This window comes from Ammodytes marinus, assembly GCF_949987685.1.
Source record: "Ammodytes marinus genome assembly, chromosome: 6".
NCBI lineage: Eukaryota > Metazoa > Chordata > Actinopteri > Uranoscopiformes > Ammodytidae > Ammodytes > Ammodytes marinus.
The window spans coordinates 23,784,788-23,802,216 of record NC_137235.1 but is presented as its reverse complement, the minus strand read 5'-3'; the positions used below and the strand labels follow the sequence as shown (position 1 = coordinate 23,802,216).

The window sequence follows — 17,429 nt, the reverse complement described above, 5'->3', positions numbered from 1 at the left end:
ATATCTTTATTTCTTGTGCAGGTGGTTCAACAATTAATAGAAAAGGTTGGTGTCATGTAAACATGAGTTGAATACATATAACATGATCAATTGACAATGAGTTGGTTTCAGGTGATTTACAGTGAATCCAGAACAATTTGGATGCATGTGTTGCTTATAGCCCAAAACTGATAACTGGATTGATTGGTGTGAATTTATTGAAAGTGTTACCTTGACTTAAACATTCAGACATTACTGGGCTTTAGTAAATAACTCTAAACATATCTGGGCCCAAGAAAGGTGCAAATAATATAAATTGGTGAGCAAATGAAAATGTTTAACAGCTAAATACTTGTTGGGGGTACAAACAGCAGCACTGAGTGGATGCAGACTGAGTATAGAAATATGTCTCTACATATCCAATCTGTTACATCACTTCAGTGCTGCTATGAAACACTTAACAGCAGTCACAGGCAAGAGGACGACAGTAGCTGATAATAGTCACAGATCTATAGCTTTACTTATGTCTCTGCAGTTCTAAGGAGACCAAGGCTTTGCTGGCAGGTTAACATGGTAATTAGAGGCACCCAGCTATGTGTACAAAACCTTGAATAAGAAAGGATCCAACATTGAGTGCAGCACAAAACAGTGTCAAATAAAAAGAACAGCATATCACACATCAGCAGAGCCATCAAAACCGTTTCCCTAGTTAATATCAAGTCCTGATTAGTTTTTGTTAAGAAAAGGTGCTCTGAGACAAGTAGATAGTTCAGTACACTATTGAAAATGGCAGAGGAAAATATAAAATCGAAGTGATATGGCAAAATAGATAGCAGAACAGGCTTTGAAACCATTCTCTGTTTGAGTGGCAGGTATTTCTGATATCTGGTTCTGTGACATCCTTCACTCAGAAGATTTGGTTCCATTGAAGTCGCTTTGGGAGTCGCCCTCCTCTTCTGAGGCATCGTCGACCACCCTCCGGCCTCCGCCCATACGCCGAGGTGCGCTGCTGAAGGACGGCTCGTTTCCACGCCTACAAATGCCACAGAGATATACACACACAAGACAGAGATACAAAGAAAGATATCCAAAATAGTGAGAGGGAGTTTGGTATGTGAAGCTTTTCCCAGGCAGTTAAGGTTTGTTTGAAAACCACTCGGGTGTTGATGAAACGCAGTATGTTACAGGCTGTGCTTTGGTTACAGCTGAAGCCCGCTGGTTATCTTTGTAACTCATTTGACTCCTGGCTTGAGGAGAATGAGTTTGGTTTATTGCAAATAAACCAAGCACAGAGAGAAATGTGGCCACCAGTTGGAAATGGGTGTAATAGAAAAGTCACTTATTTGCTACCTAATATTTTGATATTTTCTAGGAAATCTGATGAGCCATATTTCTCTCAGTTAAGCTAAATGAAAGAAATGACAGTATTAGGAATGTGCAATGAGGGGAATGAAAAGTTATGGTAAGTTCACTTTTAGGCGCAGAGGTACCTGCTGTGTTACTCCTTGGGTTCAGGGTTGCCTCTGGAATAGAGATGGACACCATTGTTTTGCTTGTGCTCAGTAAGGCCGACATACCAAATGCATTAAATAATGCGTTTAAAACCCTCTGTTGGTGACTGTAGTGCCAATGTTCCCTTTACTACTCAAATGTAGGTGACCTGGAAACAGTGGGCACCATTTGAGTTGATTTATTTGTGTGTGTAAAGACTCAGAATATTCATATATTCTCATATACAGACATCTTCCACATAGTGACTATTTACCATAAGCCAGTTACCAATTACTTTTCTTACTAAAGCATCTGTGTCCTGTTCAAGCGTTACAGAAAATAAAAAGTTAAGTGAGACTAGAGAAACACACAACACTCCACCCAGCCAAGAGGAAAGACAGACATTAGCCTCTTTCACACATGAACTCAAGAAAATATCCCAAGAATCTGACCCATAGACTGTGATATAGATACTGTGTCAAGAGATAGTGCGTGTGGACTTGTTCAGACATGCTAGAAATGCTCCAGTTAATTTGAGCGAGGAGCAGTGCCTGGACTTCTGCGACGATCTCTTAGTCCCTCCAGTTTGCAGACATTTTCATCGGTGTCTTTGTTTGAAATGACATTTGCTTTTTAAGGTAACGTGATATTGATATTCCCAACCCCCGCTCTCGACCCGATTTAGTACTAGGAGGTTACCAGGGTAATGGCCGCGCTAAATCCAGGTAGAATAACCCTGACATTTGTGTCCATGCTTACAGCTCACCTGCGCTAACTCTGGGTCATTTCCGAGTCACAGTGCATGTGTGAAAGGGGCTAGAGAGACAGAAAGGCAGACAGTCACTTGAGTTTCTACCTGAGTTTGCTCTTGAGAGAGTTGACCTCGCGGCTCATGGAGTCGTTGGACTCGGTGGCTTCATCCAGCTCTCGCTGCAGCTTCCTGCGGGCGGCTGTGGCTCTCTGGGACTCCTCCTCTGACTCTTCTAGCTGCCTCTTCAGCTGCTTCATGCGGGTATTTGACTTCTCTGCCTGGTGGGCGAACAGAGGAAATATGCAAACTCAGTACTCTTTTGATGGTCCATCCCAAGTTACCATTAATTTGCAGTATTTTTATTGACTCTGTGCACACGAGAAATGTGCATGTGTTTGAGCATGAGTACCTGGTCTTTGTACTGCTCTGCCTGTTTCCTTTCGTCTTCCACCTGCATCAGCAGGTCCTTGAGCTTCTTATCCTTCTGGCGAATACCCTTCGCAGCTGCCTGCTTCTCCCTGAGAAAGGACAAACAAGTTCAGGAAGGAATCCACTACAGAAGTATAACTGATATAACTCTAGAGAACTTTTCTCAGGTGAAAAACAAGTTAATAAAGTTTTTCTCTGTCCCCGACCTGCTCTCCTGCTCCAGCTGCTCCTCCAGCTGTGCCACTTTAGTCTCCAAGGCGGTGATGGAGGACTTGAACTTGGACTTGACCTGGTTCTCCATCTCCTGGAGCTTGGCCTTCAGCTCCTTGTTCTGGCGCTCCATCTGCTGCCGTGCGCTCTCGTTCTTCTGGGAGGTGGTGCGCTCGGCTTGCAGCTCATTGTTCAGCTGATCCACCTGTGCACATGCAAACAGAGGGATGAGGACAATGCAACTCTTTAAGACCTTTACCAACTCAGTGGCTGCTAGCATCCAGGTCACCTGCTGTGTGCTCTTCCTCAGCCTGTCATTGATGATCTCCATGTTGCTCTGCTCTTCCTCCAGCTCCTCCTCCATCTGTGAGATCTTAGCTTCCAGGCGGCGTTTCTCATCCGCCAAGGCCGACCTGCACACAAGGATGGATGGATGGATGGATGGATGGATGGATGGATGGATGGATGGATGGATAGATAGATAGATAGATAGATAGATAGAGAGAGAGAGAGAGAGATAGATAGATAGATAGATAGATAGATAGATAGATAGATAGATAGATAGATAGATAGATAGATAGATAGATAGATAGATAGATAGATAGATAGATAGATAGATAGATAGATAGATAGATAGATAGATAGATAGGTGGTTGGATAGATGGATAGATATATACAGTAGACAAGTGAATAGATAGATACTTGACCTTCGTCAAGTTAAAACTGTAAAAAACCTAAGAAATCTAAAAAGAGAAATAGAAATTGACACCTAGTCTATTAAAATACTTGAGTAAGCCTAGCAAAAGGATCAAAGCAGCAAACAAACACGTAATTTGGGTTTCTGCATTTCAAAAAGTAAATTGCAGCAGAGTGAAACCTCCACCTACTTTCCGGAGGAGTTGCTGGCCAGCTCATCAGACAGCTCGTCTCTTTCAGACTCGGCCTGCTTCCTTGCCCTCTCAGCTGCAGCCAGGTCCTAGAAACATATCGGAGAGGAATCGTTTACTTCAACCCTCTGATGTCAAACAAGAAAATCTGACTCGTTAGGAATCACGTCTTACCTCCTGTAGCTGCATGAGCTCAGCCTCCAGACTCTTGGCCTTCTTCTCGCTCTCCTTTGCAGTAGTCAGCACCTCCTCTCTGGCAGCACGGGCGTCTTCCAACTCCCTCTGGAAGTCCTTCATCTGGCCCTGGTGGAGGATTGCTCTTACATGTTATATTTAGAGTACTTATAAGCCAGAGTTTTGACCTGCCTGTTGATGCAGTACGCCTAAAATCATCACATTTATGAGTTTCCAGCACAGAAACGGACCAGTCAAACTCATGTTTTGCTCCTCATTTTTCTCCTATTGCATAATTCCATGTGATGGTATTATCCTCATGTCAAGCCTGTAACATGAACTTTAAAGGTAAAAGATAATAACATACTCTTTCACTTTTTTTTCAAGCACTGGTCATTTTGTGTGTCTGATTTATGATACATTTTGTTCTTGAAAATATGGCCTAAATAAATTTGTAAGGCCTATACATATTCTTTTTTATCTATAAAATGAAAACAGGGGGTATTCAAAACCTGTTCTGTAAAGGTTTTGTTCACTAATAAGTTGTAAGTATGAAATAAAGATTTTAACTCTGGCTTTATCAAAGATTTAGATTTTGAGGTTTTAAAAGGATGCACATTTGCACATAATTAGTTAAATTCAGCCTAATTTGTATATTTAATCAAACATTTCTGAAAAGATTGCAATTCAAATGTATTCAATTTATGATTTGATATAAGTTATCCACTGGCAAGTTTCATGATGGTATCTATTCCCGCTCACCTGGAGCTTGCGGAGCTGTTTGATGGCTTCGTCTCGTCCCTTACTGGCCGTCTCGATCTGTCCCTCCATGTCTTTCATGTCTGTCTCAAGCTTCTTCTTGGCTGCTGTGGCCAGGGCCCTCTGCTTACGTTCATCCTCCAACTCTGTCTCCAGCTCGCGGACCTGCAGGCGAGAAGATGCCTCATTGCTTAGATCACTGATGCATTGGTTAACACATTCTGGATCTGATCACAGATTTAGATGGATCAGATCTTTCACCTGCTTGACAAGCTGTCTCTTCTTCTCCTCTCCCATCTCATCTCGTCCCACGAGGTCCCTGTCAAACTGGGCCTTCAGGGCCTGCATGTTGACCTCCAGACGCAGCTTGGCATCCTCAGCCGCCTGCAGCTCGTCTTCTAGTTCCTCCAGCTGGGTCTTCATCTCATCCACCTGAGCCTCCAGGCCACGCTTGGACTTCTCCAGCTCGTGGACCTGCCATCAACACATTGCCAAAATGAACTTCAATATGTTGGTTTGTCAATAGCATAAAGAAGTCAAAACCATGGACTTTCATCCTAAAAATCTTCAGGCCGTCTCATGTGATGTGTTGAACGAAACGATGCTCCAGCAGCACTTACACTTTTTCCCACGTCGTCCTTGGAGCTGACCAGGTCCTCCATCTCCATCTTGAGGGCCTTGTTGGCCCTCTCCAGCTCCTCTCTGGAGCACTGGGCTTCATCCAGAGCTCGCGCCAGAGACAGAGCTTTGGTCTCCTTGTCTCTGGCTTCGGCTTCAGCACGGTCTCTCTCGTCGGCATATTTGCTTGAGATACTCTTCTCTTCTGCCAGCATCTGGAGACCAGAGAGGACAGAACAATATTTATAAAGTTTAGGGCGTAATGTGAAAGTAATGTAACCAGTTGTGCAGAGGATTATTGTTGGATAGTAGTAATTAGAGTCATTTTAAGATTTGAATGTGTAATTAATCAAAATGTTATATATAATGAGTTATCAGTCTGTAGGAAAATTATTTAAATTTATTCATTTATAATAGAACTATAAGTACAATCTGTCTGTTTGCAGTAACTGTTTGTGTTGTTGTGTTGCATAGTCCCAAACAAGTCTCTCTTGAGAATGAGACCCTGTGCCTCTATGAGATTACCTGTACAAATAAAGGTAAACAAAACATATAAATATCTCTTAATGTTAACGGTTTTCTGACTTATTTGACCTGGTCAAACTTCTTCTGCTTCTTCTCCAGGTTGGACACATTCTGTCTCTGGTTGTCCAGGTCCATCAGTGTGTCCTCCAGCTCCTGCTGCAGACGGTTCTTGGTCTTCTCCAGCTTGTCATACGCAGACGCCTTCTCCTCAAACTGGGTGTTGGCTGCCTCCAAATCTCTCTGCAGACGTTTCTTGCCTTCTTCCAGCAGCTCAATGTTGCCCGCCATTTCATCAAGCTTTTTCTTGGAATCTGACAACTGTGGACAGAATAAGACTCTGTTGAGGTGCTTAATATGAAGACAATAAATCTAGCTTTTATTTTGAGGTTTGTTCACCCTCTAATGTCTATTCTTAATACTCCCCCCCAGGATATTTTATTTGGGATTTCACAACCAACTTCGTAAATTAGGGACCTGTAGTTTGAACTCTGACCTGTATGTTGAGGGTGGACACGTGTCTCTCCACATTCCTCTTGGCCTCCATCTCCTCTTCAAGCTGCTCCTGCAAGCTGTTCTTGTCATCTTCTGCTTGCCGCAGCTTTGTAGAGAACTGCAGTTTCTGACGTGTCTCCTCTGCCAGCAGTTCCTGTAGAAGCAGCAGCACACCAGGTCAAAGGTCACTACTTATTCTGACGTATTGTTAGTGAGCATTATATCCAATTGCGATAGAATAGAAGGGTTACATGCAGACTGGATTGGGATTATAACATATAGTGTTACAGCTCTAAAACAGTTACCTGTGAGTCTTGGAGTTGGGAGGTAAGGCTGCTAACGTCTTTGCTCAGTTTGATGTTCTTGCCCTCTGCTTCATTCAGTAGGTTTGTCACACTATCCAGTTCAACCTGTATGAAGACAAGGATGAGGTTTCTTGGATTTACATTTGCAGCACATAAGGATGGCAGCTTTTAAAAATGTACAATTTTTAGGAATCCCCAGTACTGATGTAACTTCTCCCTTACAGTGATTTTAGAGCAGCGCTCCCCCAGCTCGGCCTTCTGCTTCTCGCTGTCGGTGAAGCGTGACTGCAGATCTGTCACCTGACCTTCCAACTTCTTCCTCTTGTTTTCCCCGTCCTGTTTGGCCTGGCAAAGTGAGCGCACCTCCATGGTCAATTCTGACGTCTCCTTCTCCAGAGCTTGTTTAGCCTTCTCCAGGGTAGACTTCACCTGAGCACAAAAGAGAGAAATACAATATCAATATCCTGTTTAGTTTTTCAAGCACTTGTCAATTTTGAGATTTTTGGCTTATTTGCTTCCATAACATGTCTTCCCTCATACTGGTATAAATAAAAGAAATGTTTTCTCTGGCTTTATATTACATCTTTATTTTATATTATATAGTTATCTTCAAAAAGATGCAAATATGAACTTAATTATATATGGCCAAATGTTCATATTTATTTCAACATTTCTGAGAAAAAAACGTGTGATATAAAAGATAAATGTATTAATGTAAGTAATCAAATGGCAAAATTTCATGACGATATCTTACATTTTTATTTTTTTTACCTTTATCCACTGAAGTGTCTCGCCTTAAAACAAAATGAAACCTGAGCATTTGTAACAATGTATGAAATGACGCAGGCCTACTCGTTTGGACTGCTCCAGCTGCTCCGTGAGCTCCTCCGCAACCTGGGTGTGTTTCTGTCTCATCTCGTGGACCTGGGCCTCGTGGGTCCGGTTCTCATCCTCGATGGCTTTCTTCAGCAGGTTCACCTCCTGCTCACGTTTGGCCCTGGATGAAAGGATCAAACGTCATATTTTTTTCACAATATATTTATTGTAGATTTTTCACAACACAATCACACATCATATTTCACAATACAACATAGCTATCTACTCTGTTTTATAAACTTGTAAACCAGCATTCTAAGAGCAAGGGCCTTTTTTATGTTTGTTGCTGTGTTGGTTATCTCATTCATTTCATACTCTCTAAAATACAGAAACAACTTTATAAATACCCATTGAAGACTTATTTGCAGTATTGTATAACCCACCTTAGGTCCTGCTGTGTGGCAGTGGTGTCCAAGGTGTCCTCTAGCTCTGACTTGAGGGCCTCCAGCTCCTCCCCGAGGTCCCGTTTGAACTTCTCTGCCTTGTTCCTGGCAGAGCGCTCAGAGTCCAGGTCCTCCTGCAGGTCAGAGATGTGTCCTTCAAGCTCTCTGATCTTCTTCAGAGCGTTGTTCTTCTGAGCTGTCTCATCTTCTAACCTGGGAGGAAGAAGGGGGCATCCAGGAGGATATTTGTTAGCGACAAAATATATGATAGAAAGAGCATCCAATAAGTTAAAAGTTGATGAAGTATACAAATCTAAAAGTTCTATAATGTGATAACATGTCAGAGCTTTACCTGGCCAGGGCGTTCTGTAGCTCCTCTTCCTTCTTGGCGAGCTGGGCTTTGAGCTCAGCGATCTGGGCCTGCAGGTCGGCTATCTGCTCAGCCATGTCATTGGACTCCGCTTCCAGCTTACGCTTGGCCTTATCCAGCTCCTGACGGCCCTTCTCTTCCTTTTTCAGGCGAACTATAAGTACAGCGGAGAGATAACAATTGGCCAAAATGTTTACGAGTACCGCTCTGACAGGGACATCGGTAATGGTGTTAAAGGCGTAGTGACAATCGTTGTAACAGATAATTACCCTCTAGTTCAGAGATCATAGACTCATGTTTGTTTTTGAGCTTGGTGAGGTTCTTTGACTTCTCCTCTTCCTCTGCCAGGTTGGAGCTAAAGTCTGCAATCCTCTCCTCCATCAGCTTCCTCTCCTACAAACCACAGGACAGGTCATTTGCCGAAATCGTCTTTTTAGTTTATTTTCCCCCACGCTAATCTTTATTAGCTAAATTTTTGGGACATTACCATGCAGGTTGCAACAGCATAATAACAACTCTATATACAAAAGCTGGCAGGTCCAGAAAAAAATTAAAGAAAGAAAACCTGCTTGGGAGGTGCCTTCATAAGTATAACTACAGCCTTGTAGATTAATTTATCTTTTGATTATAGTTCCAGTCCAATGACTTCATTTTGAGTCCATTTTCTGTCTAATTGTGCTTCTTGAAGTCTCAGTTTGTGTTTCAATTTTTCCATTAAAAAGACTCCAAGATTGTTAGCCATTGTTTACACATAATATATGTATGTTTCTTGCAATAACATTTTCCTTATCTAATTTACATAAATAGAGCACCAAATAATTGTTATATCCTAATATTTGCTGTAGCACCTTATATATAATTTCCCGAAATACAATTACCATACTTTATTTCAAACATACACTGTCTTAATAAGTGCCTGAACAATATAGGGGCCTCTCTGATAAATGCTCTTCATCAATACTGAACCTTCATCAGCTTGTTGTTGTGGTCCTCCATCACCAGGACGTCGTCCTCCAGCTTTTTGATCTTCCCTTCACAGGTGACCTTCTCTAGCTGCAGCTTTTGACGACCGTCCTCCTCCTCCTCCAAATGTTCTTCCAATTCCTGCGTACAGAATACTGTGGCTTCAGTTTCTGCTGCTATTTTGTCACATTATCAAAGGAGTGGAAGCATTGAACAGCAATAAGAATCAATAATGTATTAACCAGGAAGCGATTTTTCGAACCTGCATCTGCTGTTGCATCTTCTTCTTATCCAATAACAGCCCCTGAGCCCGTTCTTCCTCTTCATCCAGTCTGGCCTCCATTTCATGGAGGATCTCCTCCAGCTCCTGCTTCTTAGCTCCCAGACGAACCCTCATCTCCTCGGCCTCGGCATACAGCTCTGTCTCTGCCTGAAGCTGCTCCTGCAGTGCGTTCCTCTCCTCCAAAACCTGACGGACAAAAACTATTGGGTTCAGGGTTTTTTCTCAGTAGATTCCATATTAGATAGAAGCTTATCTAATTGGTTTCATTCAGGTATTAAATAGACATTGAAAAAGGACATGAAATGCTCACTTCAACAACATTTTAAATGGCTATGGCATCAGGGGAAAGCTAAAAGTTTAGCAATGTGTTTGTGTCATTGTTGAAGAATTGGTCCTTTACCGATGTGTGTTTCAAGTTGATCTCCTTCAGCTCAGATTCAACCTTTGTAGCGAGTTCTTTGGCCTTTATCAACTCGTCCTCCTTCAGAGTCAACACCTCCTCCTGTCGGGTCACTTGCAGCAGAGGCTTGACCTGTGGTTCAGGGGGGTTAAGGTAATACTGTATGAGGCTAAGTTTGTTATTTACAAAAGTACACAAATAACTTCTTTTGAGACTAGATTTGATATTTTAGTCAAAGCATAAAATACAAGATTGAACAATTATTTTGTTATATTACTACAAGTCACTGACCTTTGTGAAGAGCCTCCACCACTGCCAGTTTCTAAGTTTGAGGTAGGCAGCACAGTTCCTCTGGATCACTTTCATGGCAGTGAGTTGCTGTTGCCTCTTGGCAAATGCCCTTTAAACATACAACAGTGAAAACAATAAATCCTGTATAATATAAAACAAATTGTTCTATTTTCTATTTTCTAACTCTGACCCCCTCAAAAGACTCCTTTAATTGAAAGATTAAAAGGGCCACTAAAAGATAAGATATTATTATATATACTGAAATTGTGAATACTGCATCAAAGACAACAGAATTGAATTTGTAAGAGGAGACTTATGTATTCATACCTTCTGGCCAGGAAGCCTCTAGCCTGGGACTGGAAAGCAATGATGACCACAGTGATCTTTAGATCTCTCTCCTCCTCCAGCTGGGCCAGCACTCCTGTGCGGAAGAATATCTTACTCTGTCCGATCCTGTACAGGTTGGGGTCCAAGTCTAGATGCTTGATCTACACAGACAGGAGATCAGTGAGAAAAACAGAGGCTCACAGAGGGTATGAAAACATCCAAACAAACGTGAATTTTAAGGATCAGTGAGTGGATGTGAATTTTGAATTGATGTGTTTACCATGAGGCAGCATGCTTGTTTGCCATCCATGAAACCTTTTGGGATAGCGCTGGCAGCCAGGATCTCATAACTATTAGACAGAAAAGAGACAGAGAGATATTATGCGTTATGGTGAGAAAAGGATAACAGAAACATTATCAACTCTAGTAGCACTTTGTAAATGAGTGAGTCTCCTCAGATCCCACTCACCGCTGGCGGAACTCCTGGAAGACGATTCTGTTGGGGAATCCTTGTCGGCAGATCCTGATCCCCTCCAACACACCGTTACACTTCAGCTGATCCAGGACCAGGAAAGCATCAAGCTTTCCTGCCTGAGGAGAAGATCATTTGAATTGGGCTTTTTATCAGTTTGATTGGGCCATGTGGCAACAGAAAACAGAGATTTTCTTTTATTTATTAGTCTTTTAGAACACACATCCATATCTGAACTGGTTAAGTGCACCCTGGGTAGATCACCAGTCCATTACAGGGGCCAACATATTTAAACAAGCGAAAGCTGCCCTCCTTTAAAGCAATATGTCCGCTTAAATAAGTTATTTTACCATCTAAGATGCTTTATTTTTCCTCACCATGTTTTGTACAGTTCATCTTGAAAGGAACATTTCCATAAGATATACTAGTGTTCATGAAATTGCATTTTTCTTTACCCTTTTCTCGTGGTTGGGGATGATGCATCTGACGAAGTTGGGCTGGGTGTTGTGGAGTGTGGTCATCAGTTTGGACAGAGACTCCTTGTAGAGCTGTCCCACAGTGCGGAACATCCCCTTCTTGGTCTTTGAGCCACTCGGCATGGAGGTGTCTGTCATCTTGGCTAATGTGTCAAGACCCACCACTCTGTCCCCTGAAATAAACCACGCATCATCACATTGAAAGGAAAATCAGCGTGTTCATGCAACTTTAAATGATCAGAGTATGCTGGATATAATGTGTTTGGTTCCTATGGTACATTTAAAGCCCCATTGTTGACAACTTCTCTGTAAAAAGAATATTTTTTTTAACATTAGCAAAATATTTCACTAAAGTCAGAAATGTTTAAACCCTAGAGATGGGGGCTTTAACTCCAATATGAGATTTAATAACATTTCATTCAAACACGATATGAATTTTGAGTATCAATGCACTGACATCCTAAGTTTAATCATGAAGTATTTCAACGTGTTCCTAATACAAGTTTTTGTAGGAAATAATATTCAAAATGGTTGTACCCGATTCTCACTGATGAAAAATTGTTAGTCAAAACCAGACATCTTACCATCTTTCCATAGGTCCTGCACAAACTGGCTGGATGAAGTGCCGAGCAGTGTTGTGACGTTGTCATTTAGAGGGTCCATGTTCTTTGTCAGCCAGGCTGCGGCGTTATAGTCCACCTACAAACAAAACAAAATGAAAAGTCAGTTTAGCTTCACTGAAATAAACCTTTTTTTTTACAAGCAATATTATTTGTATCATGTACCAAAACTATTAGTTCAAGTAAAGTTCAATATAATATCATGATTTTATCATATTAAACTCACCTTCCCAGCATAATGAAGGACAGCAAACTCTGTTTTGCTTTTAAGCTGTTTAGGTTTGGAGAATTTAATATGGTTCCCTTGTGTGTTCATGAGTTTCTCCACAAAGGACACATCTGTGGCTTTGGGGAACCAGCACTCCTCGTCCAACAGGGCCAGGATGCCTGGGGGGTTGTTCTGCAGAGAATATGATTACTAAGTTTGACTGAAAGTCATACTGAATCACAAACGCCTGCACTGGGCAGGAGAACGTCCTTGGCTTGACCAATGAATAAGTGGATTTAAATTAGATTGTGCGCCTCTTGTCTCAAAGGCCACTCACCGGTCTTTCAATGAGCTCAATGCAGGGCTGCAAGTCTAGACCAAAGTCAATGAAGTTCCACTCGATGCCCTCCCTCTGGTACTCCTCCTGCTCCAGGATGAACATGGTGTGGTTGAAGAGCTGCTGCAGCCTCTCGTTGGTGTAGTTGATACACAGCTGCTCAAAGGAGTTGTCCTGCAACAACCGAGAAACAGAACTGAAGATACATATAGTGGCATATGTGAACATCAAGTACTTTATGTTTGATATTCTACACAACAGCTTATTGCTTTTGGACTCATCGGTGATTCAAATGTCCATACCTCAAAGATCTCAAAGCCGGCAATGTCGAGGATTCCCAGGAAGGTGGATCCCTGGCGTTTGGTCTTGTCCAGGGCCTTGTTGACTCTTCCCAGGATCCAGCGGAACAGACGCTCAAACACAGCTTTAGCCAAGGCTTCAACGGCAAAGTCAGCCTAGAGATACACATTCACACACACACACACACACACACACACACACACACACACACACACACACACACACACACACACACACACAAAGGAAATATCTCATTAGGGTTGAGAATGATGAAGCTCATGGAAACTCAGGGAGTGTTGGTCCCACACAGTGGTTTGACATATCATTATCTCACCTGCTCTTTGGTCTGGGCCTTCTGCACCACCTCCCTGCCCACTTTGATTCGAGGGGTGAGCATGGCCCGGGTAAAGTCTGTCACATTGATGCCCTGCAGGTGACACACCTTCTGGGCCGCTAGAGAGAGAGAAAGAAGAAGACAGATGTCGTTACACTCAACACAAGTATGTGTTTTTTATTCTTTTTTGGTTTATTGAATGTTGGTTTCACTGCTGTAGATAAAATGAAGTTGTAGATAAGAAGTGCATTTTCTATTGTGAAATTGGAAGAAGTGAGAACCACATGGTAAGAGGTCTTCTAATGGTGAGAAGTTGTGACATCTTACCGGTGTTATCTGGCATAGTGGCTTGCTCCTGGTTTCTCTCTTTCTTGAACTCAATGTTACCCAGGTGCATGACTGTGGAGCACACCTTCAGGATATCTGAAACAAGATTTAGAGCAGTTAAGAGGAACCGCAGTGGCACCTTACCTAATCCCTGTCCAAGCAGCCTTTCCTAATCTTTGCCAAGCAGAGTAAGAGTTATCACTGATACCCAATCTTTCCTCGTCGGTGAGACCCATGATGTTCATGGCCTCCATGGTCTCTTCATACAACTCATCGTCTTGTTGGCTGGGGATCTGAACGTGGCCCGAACTCAGGAAACGATAATTACTGAAGGGCTCCAGGAGAAGCTCCTCTGAAAACACAACACACACCATTGAGCTATTTGAGACTTACAGTATTCTCATAGCATATCAATATCTCAGCTTGAACTTAATTATCATTAACATCAGTAGCAGGATTACATGCACCACTATGGAAATTCTACAACTTGATGACCTTACAAAAAGACCAATCAAATGAATATTAGTCAAACTGAAACCAATGCATTTTTCTTTGTAAGTTTTGAGTTGAGAATTGTGAGGCCCTGCCAGTGATGATGTGCCACATATGGTGAATTAACTTGCAGTAACCCTTCACCAGGATAAACAACTACTTACATCATGGAAGAGTAAAAATAACTATATTTACTATACACTCACCACGCTGTTTGCCCTGGACGCCGGCAATCATGTAGTAGAAGATGTGAAAAGCTCTTTCTGTCTTTGCTTGTCTGATGCAGCGAGACTTCTCCAGCAGGTCTGAGAGTTTCAGCTGTTAAAGAAAATATATATACCCAAGCTGTGCTCTCAGGAGGGTTCAGCATGTAAACCTCTGTTCAAACCCCAAACCAAGATCCAAGTTTAATGCCTTTATTTCAAATCAATTCTAGTTCTATCTGTAACCGCAATTATGTGAATAAGAGTAAACAAACGATAAAAAGATAAAGGTAATCTACAGGTGTCACATGAAATTGGCAGCACTGGCACTATTAAAAAATATGGTACAAAACACAACTTTGAATCAAATATCTAAAGTCGCATTTTATATAGAACAGGATCTAGCTGGTGAATCCAGGAACAAATCACTAACTAGAGCTGAATAATATTTAGAAACAAGACACATATTGGATTATTAGAGCTTATACCGAAGTGACACTAAATTTAAGATAACCATCTTCTCGAAGGTAATTGAATTTCCCTAACAAACTAGCCTTTTTGCTCTAATAAAGGTTGTTTACCCAGAGTAAGAAAAACCCATACAGATAGGATACAAGTCTCAATATTGGCTCCAACGATGTAGCCGGTCACATCAAAATTGATTCGGATGAATTTACCCTGTGAGAGAGATAAGAAGATGTTACAGCATGAAATGGTTCGATTTATGAAAATAATACAAAAAATAAATAAATAATTACAAATAAGTTACTCTGAAGTATTACATCACATCATAACAGAAACAAATCATCAAAACTAATTCTACTACAAACTAACTTAACTCACAAATCGGGAGGAGTTGTCATTTTTGATGGTCTTGGCATTTCCGAAGGCCTCCAGGATGGGGTTGGCTTGCAGAAGCTGCTTCTCCAGCTCCCCCTAGTGACAACAGTGATGTACAGAAACATAATTATCATACACTGATAGGTTGCTGGATGTAGGGTGCAGTTTGTGGCTGTCAGTGGTGCTAAAGTGGTTCAGGGAGGGTATGGGTTGGGGAAGGTTTATCAGAATACCATCACTGATGTGTGAAAGACAAGATGATTATAGAATAATCGAAACAACTCCTTCTTTTTTCGACTCTCTTCAGTATATTAAGTAACACATGACCTGGAGACTTCTCCATCAGTTTTGAGAGAAATTGATAGAGGAGCTGCTGCTGCCGATGTGGAAACAAAGAGTTAAAAGGGAGTGAAGTAATGTGGGGTCAGACAAGACATCCGGATGAAGTTAACTTAATACAAAACCTTTGAACCTTTTCATGAAACGCGTCTGCAAATTTATATGACTCTGATTCACAAACAGCCTTTCTGGAGATATGATTTACTGCCAGCGTGACTGCAGAGCCCGCAGACCGGTGGGTGAAACTGGCTGAATGTGGCGGTCGGTAAATGAGGCAGACACCCCGTCACTCTGCATCCAGCTAATCCACCTGATCAAAGGGGTCTGTGTCAGCCTAGCATCACGGTCAGGTGCTGTACACCCTTACCTTAAAGACTCTCTCTTAAAAACGCTTCTTTAGCTACTCCAGCTCCCCTGTAAATGAGCTGAAGCCATAGGGGAACAACTTGTGTTAATGGTGAATTTAAACATTAAATATTAACGATGGACATGGGGGGACAAAACATGTCTTTTCACCGCGCTTGTTATCAAGTTCCTACTCGATACAGACGAGGCAGTAGAATCGTAAATCAACAGTCAATCTTTTTCAAAATTTTCAAGGAAAAATAGGACAGGTACAGACCAGCTGAAGAGGTGCAGTTCAGAGTTGGCAGAGCAGAGAACCAGGTCTTGTTCAATTAAGTCACTGGGGGAAAGAAAGGGGGAGAAAAGAAGGAGAGAAAAAGAGCACAGCAAAATGGCAAGAAATGGAGCTGAAGGGAAGGCTCAGTTTTAATAAACACAAAAGGAAGCTAGGAAGAGGTAGGCTGAGTAAAAATTCAGATTGAGGAAGAGAGAACATGAGAGAAAGTAGAAAAATAGAGAGCAACCCCAATGCTATTTCTGTTCAGGTGATGTTTGTGGTAGCCTCAAGCTCCCACCGAGGACAGCATACCGCAATGGAAGCATCACTTCGACCCGCAATTTCCGATACCTACACGGCCGCCAGAGAAACACCACAGACCATCAACATCTAGTCAGGATCTGGGACGCCATCTTACTTAGGCGTGATCCTGTCTGAAGTAGTGTTCCAAGAGTTTTTAATCAACGCTTGGAAGGGCTGACTGGGCTCATTTGAACCAATTTGTGAAGTTGACAAGTCAATAATGTCTCAGGTGTTAATAGAAACTCCACGAGGTTCAGTAAATGCTCCATGACAAATGGCAGGTGGGAGTAGGGAAGGGTAGGGAGGGGAGGAGGGGGAGAGTTCACTGTGTTTGATAGATAAAAACAGGAGATGGGCATGCTCACACTGTGCTCGTTGATCTGTGTGAGACCCTTTCACTGCCGGGGAGGCTTCACTCAGGTCTCCGCCAGCAGTGAGAGGGTGTTCATGAGAAGATGGCGGGCACAAAACTCAACACGATGAACCTATGCAACGCTAGACGTCCTCTCACTAAACATTCAGGCGGTTTTGAAAAGTGACTGCAAATCAATACTATATTAATGATCATGCAGTCTACGTCAACTCTGGTTGGGTAAGATACAGAAAATGAGGAATGTTAAGGTAAACACCTTTTAAGTCAAGAACAGTGAGATTTGGGATCTTGATCCTTTGTGTAAGAAAAATAATGAAAAACTAATAAAAAAAAATTCTAGGTAACTCAGATGATAGGTGACACTTTCTTCATGCACTTTTCTAACCTAAAACACAAACACCACACACAAAAACACACTCCAGGCATTCCCCTTTACTCACGTAGGCAAACTGATTTGGACCTGATTGTTGCTATTTGGAGGAAATGGCGATATACAGGATTAAACAGAGCATTTTTCTTCATATTTTAAAAGAGTGAGGGAACATGATCTCTTCCTGCGGATACTTACAACACTGCTGTCCTTCTTGCCTTTATGTGAGGAGGCTACAACAGCCAGATACTGGATGACCTTCTTGGTGTTCTCCGTCTTGCCGGCACCAGACTCTCCGCT

At 42.1% G+C, this 17,429-nt stretch overlaps 1 protein-coding gene across 3 annotated transcripts in view; it reads right to left on the bottom strand.

Annotated features, from left to right (window-relative positions):
- Positions 1–3: 3 nt before the first annotated feature.
- myh11a (myosin, heavy chain 11a, smooth muscle) overlaps positions 4–17,429 on the bottom strand; it is a 29,721-nt gene continuing 12,295 nt past the window's right edge. The window contains exons 5-42 of one of the 3 annotated variants that reach the window (XM_080029464.1): positions 17,328–17,427; positions 17,200–17,229; positions 15,126–15,218; positions 14,897–14,960; positions 14,286–14,384; positions 13,796–13,939; positions 13,588–13,683; positions 13,261–13,379; positions 12,929–13,081; positions 12,627–12,800; positions 12,308–12,481; positions 12,046–12,160; positions 11,441–11,634; positions 10,983–11,104; positions 10,794–10,863; positions 10,514–10,674; positions 10,187–10,295; positions 9,896–10,027; positions 9,475–9,681; positions 9,216–9,353; positions 8,519–8,642; positions 8,232–8,403; positions 7,880–8,092; positions 7,473–7,617; positions 6,843–7,049; positions 6,621–6,725; positions 6,317–6,469; positions 5,893–6,141; positions 5,301–5,513; positions 4,942–5,154; positions 4,684–4,845; positions 3,922–4,050; positions 3,748–3,836; positions 3,150–3,273; positions 2,857–3,065; positions 2,631–2,739; positions 2,327–2,499; positions 4–1,012 (exon numbers count right to left, since the gene is read on the bottom strand). In XM_080029464.1, coding sequence (XP_079885590.1) covers positions 883–1,012; positions 2,327–2,499; positions 2,631–2,739; positions 2,857–3,065; positions 3,150–3,273; positions 3,748–3,836; positions 3,922–4,050; positions 4,684–4,845; positions 4,942–5,154; positions 5,301–5,513; positions 5,893–6,141; positions 6,317–6,469; positions 6,621–6,725; positions 6,843–7,049; positions 7,473–7,617; positions 7,880–8,092; positions 8,232–8,403; positions 8,519–8,642; positions 9,216–9,353; positions 9,475–9,681; positions 9,896–10,027; positions 10,187–10,295; positions 10,514–10,674; positions 10,794–10,863; positions 10,983–11,104; positions 11,441–11,634; positions 12,046–12,160; positions 12,308–12,481; positions 12,627–12,800; positions 12,929–13,081; positions 13,261–13,379; positions 13,588–13,683; positions 13,796–13,939; positions 14,286–14,384; positions 14,897–14,960; positions 15,126–15,218; positions 17,200–17,229; positions 17,328–17,427 — 5,413 coding nt within the window. In that variant the 3' untranslated portion in view covers positions 4–882. Of the gene's footprint in view, positions 1,013–1,469; positions 1,503–2,326; positions 2,500–2,630; positions 2,740–2,856; positions 3,066–3,149; positions 3,274–3,747; positions 3,837–3,921; positions 4,051–4,683; positions 4,846–4,941; positions 5,155–5,300; positions 5,514–5,892; positions 6,142–6,316; positions 6,470–6,620; positions 6,726–6,842; positions 7,050–7,472; positions 7,618–7,879; positions 8,093–8,231; positions 8,404–8,518; positions 8,643–9,215; positions 9,354–9,474; positions 9,682–9,895; positions 10,028–10,186; positions 10,296–10,513; positions 10,675–10,793; positions 10,864–10,982; positions 11,105–11,440; positions 11,635–12,045; positions 12,161–12,307; positions 12,482–12,626; positions 12,801–12,928; positions 13,082–13,260; positions 13,380–13,587; positions 13,684–13,795; positions 13,940–14,285; positions 14,385–14,896; positions 14,961–15,125; positions 15,219–17,199; positions 17,230–17,327; positions 17,428–17,429 lie in introns of all 3 variants that reach the window. The other 2 variants (XM_080029463.1, XM_080029462.1) reach the window with 2 other exon arrangements.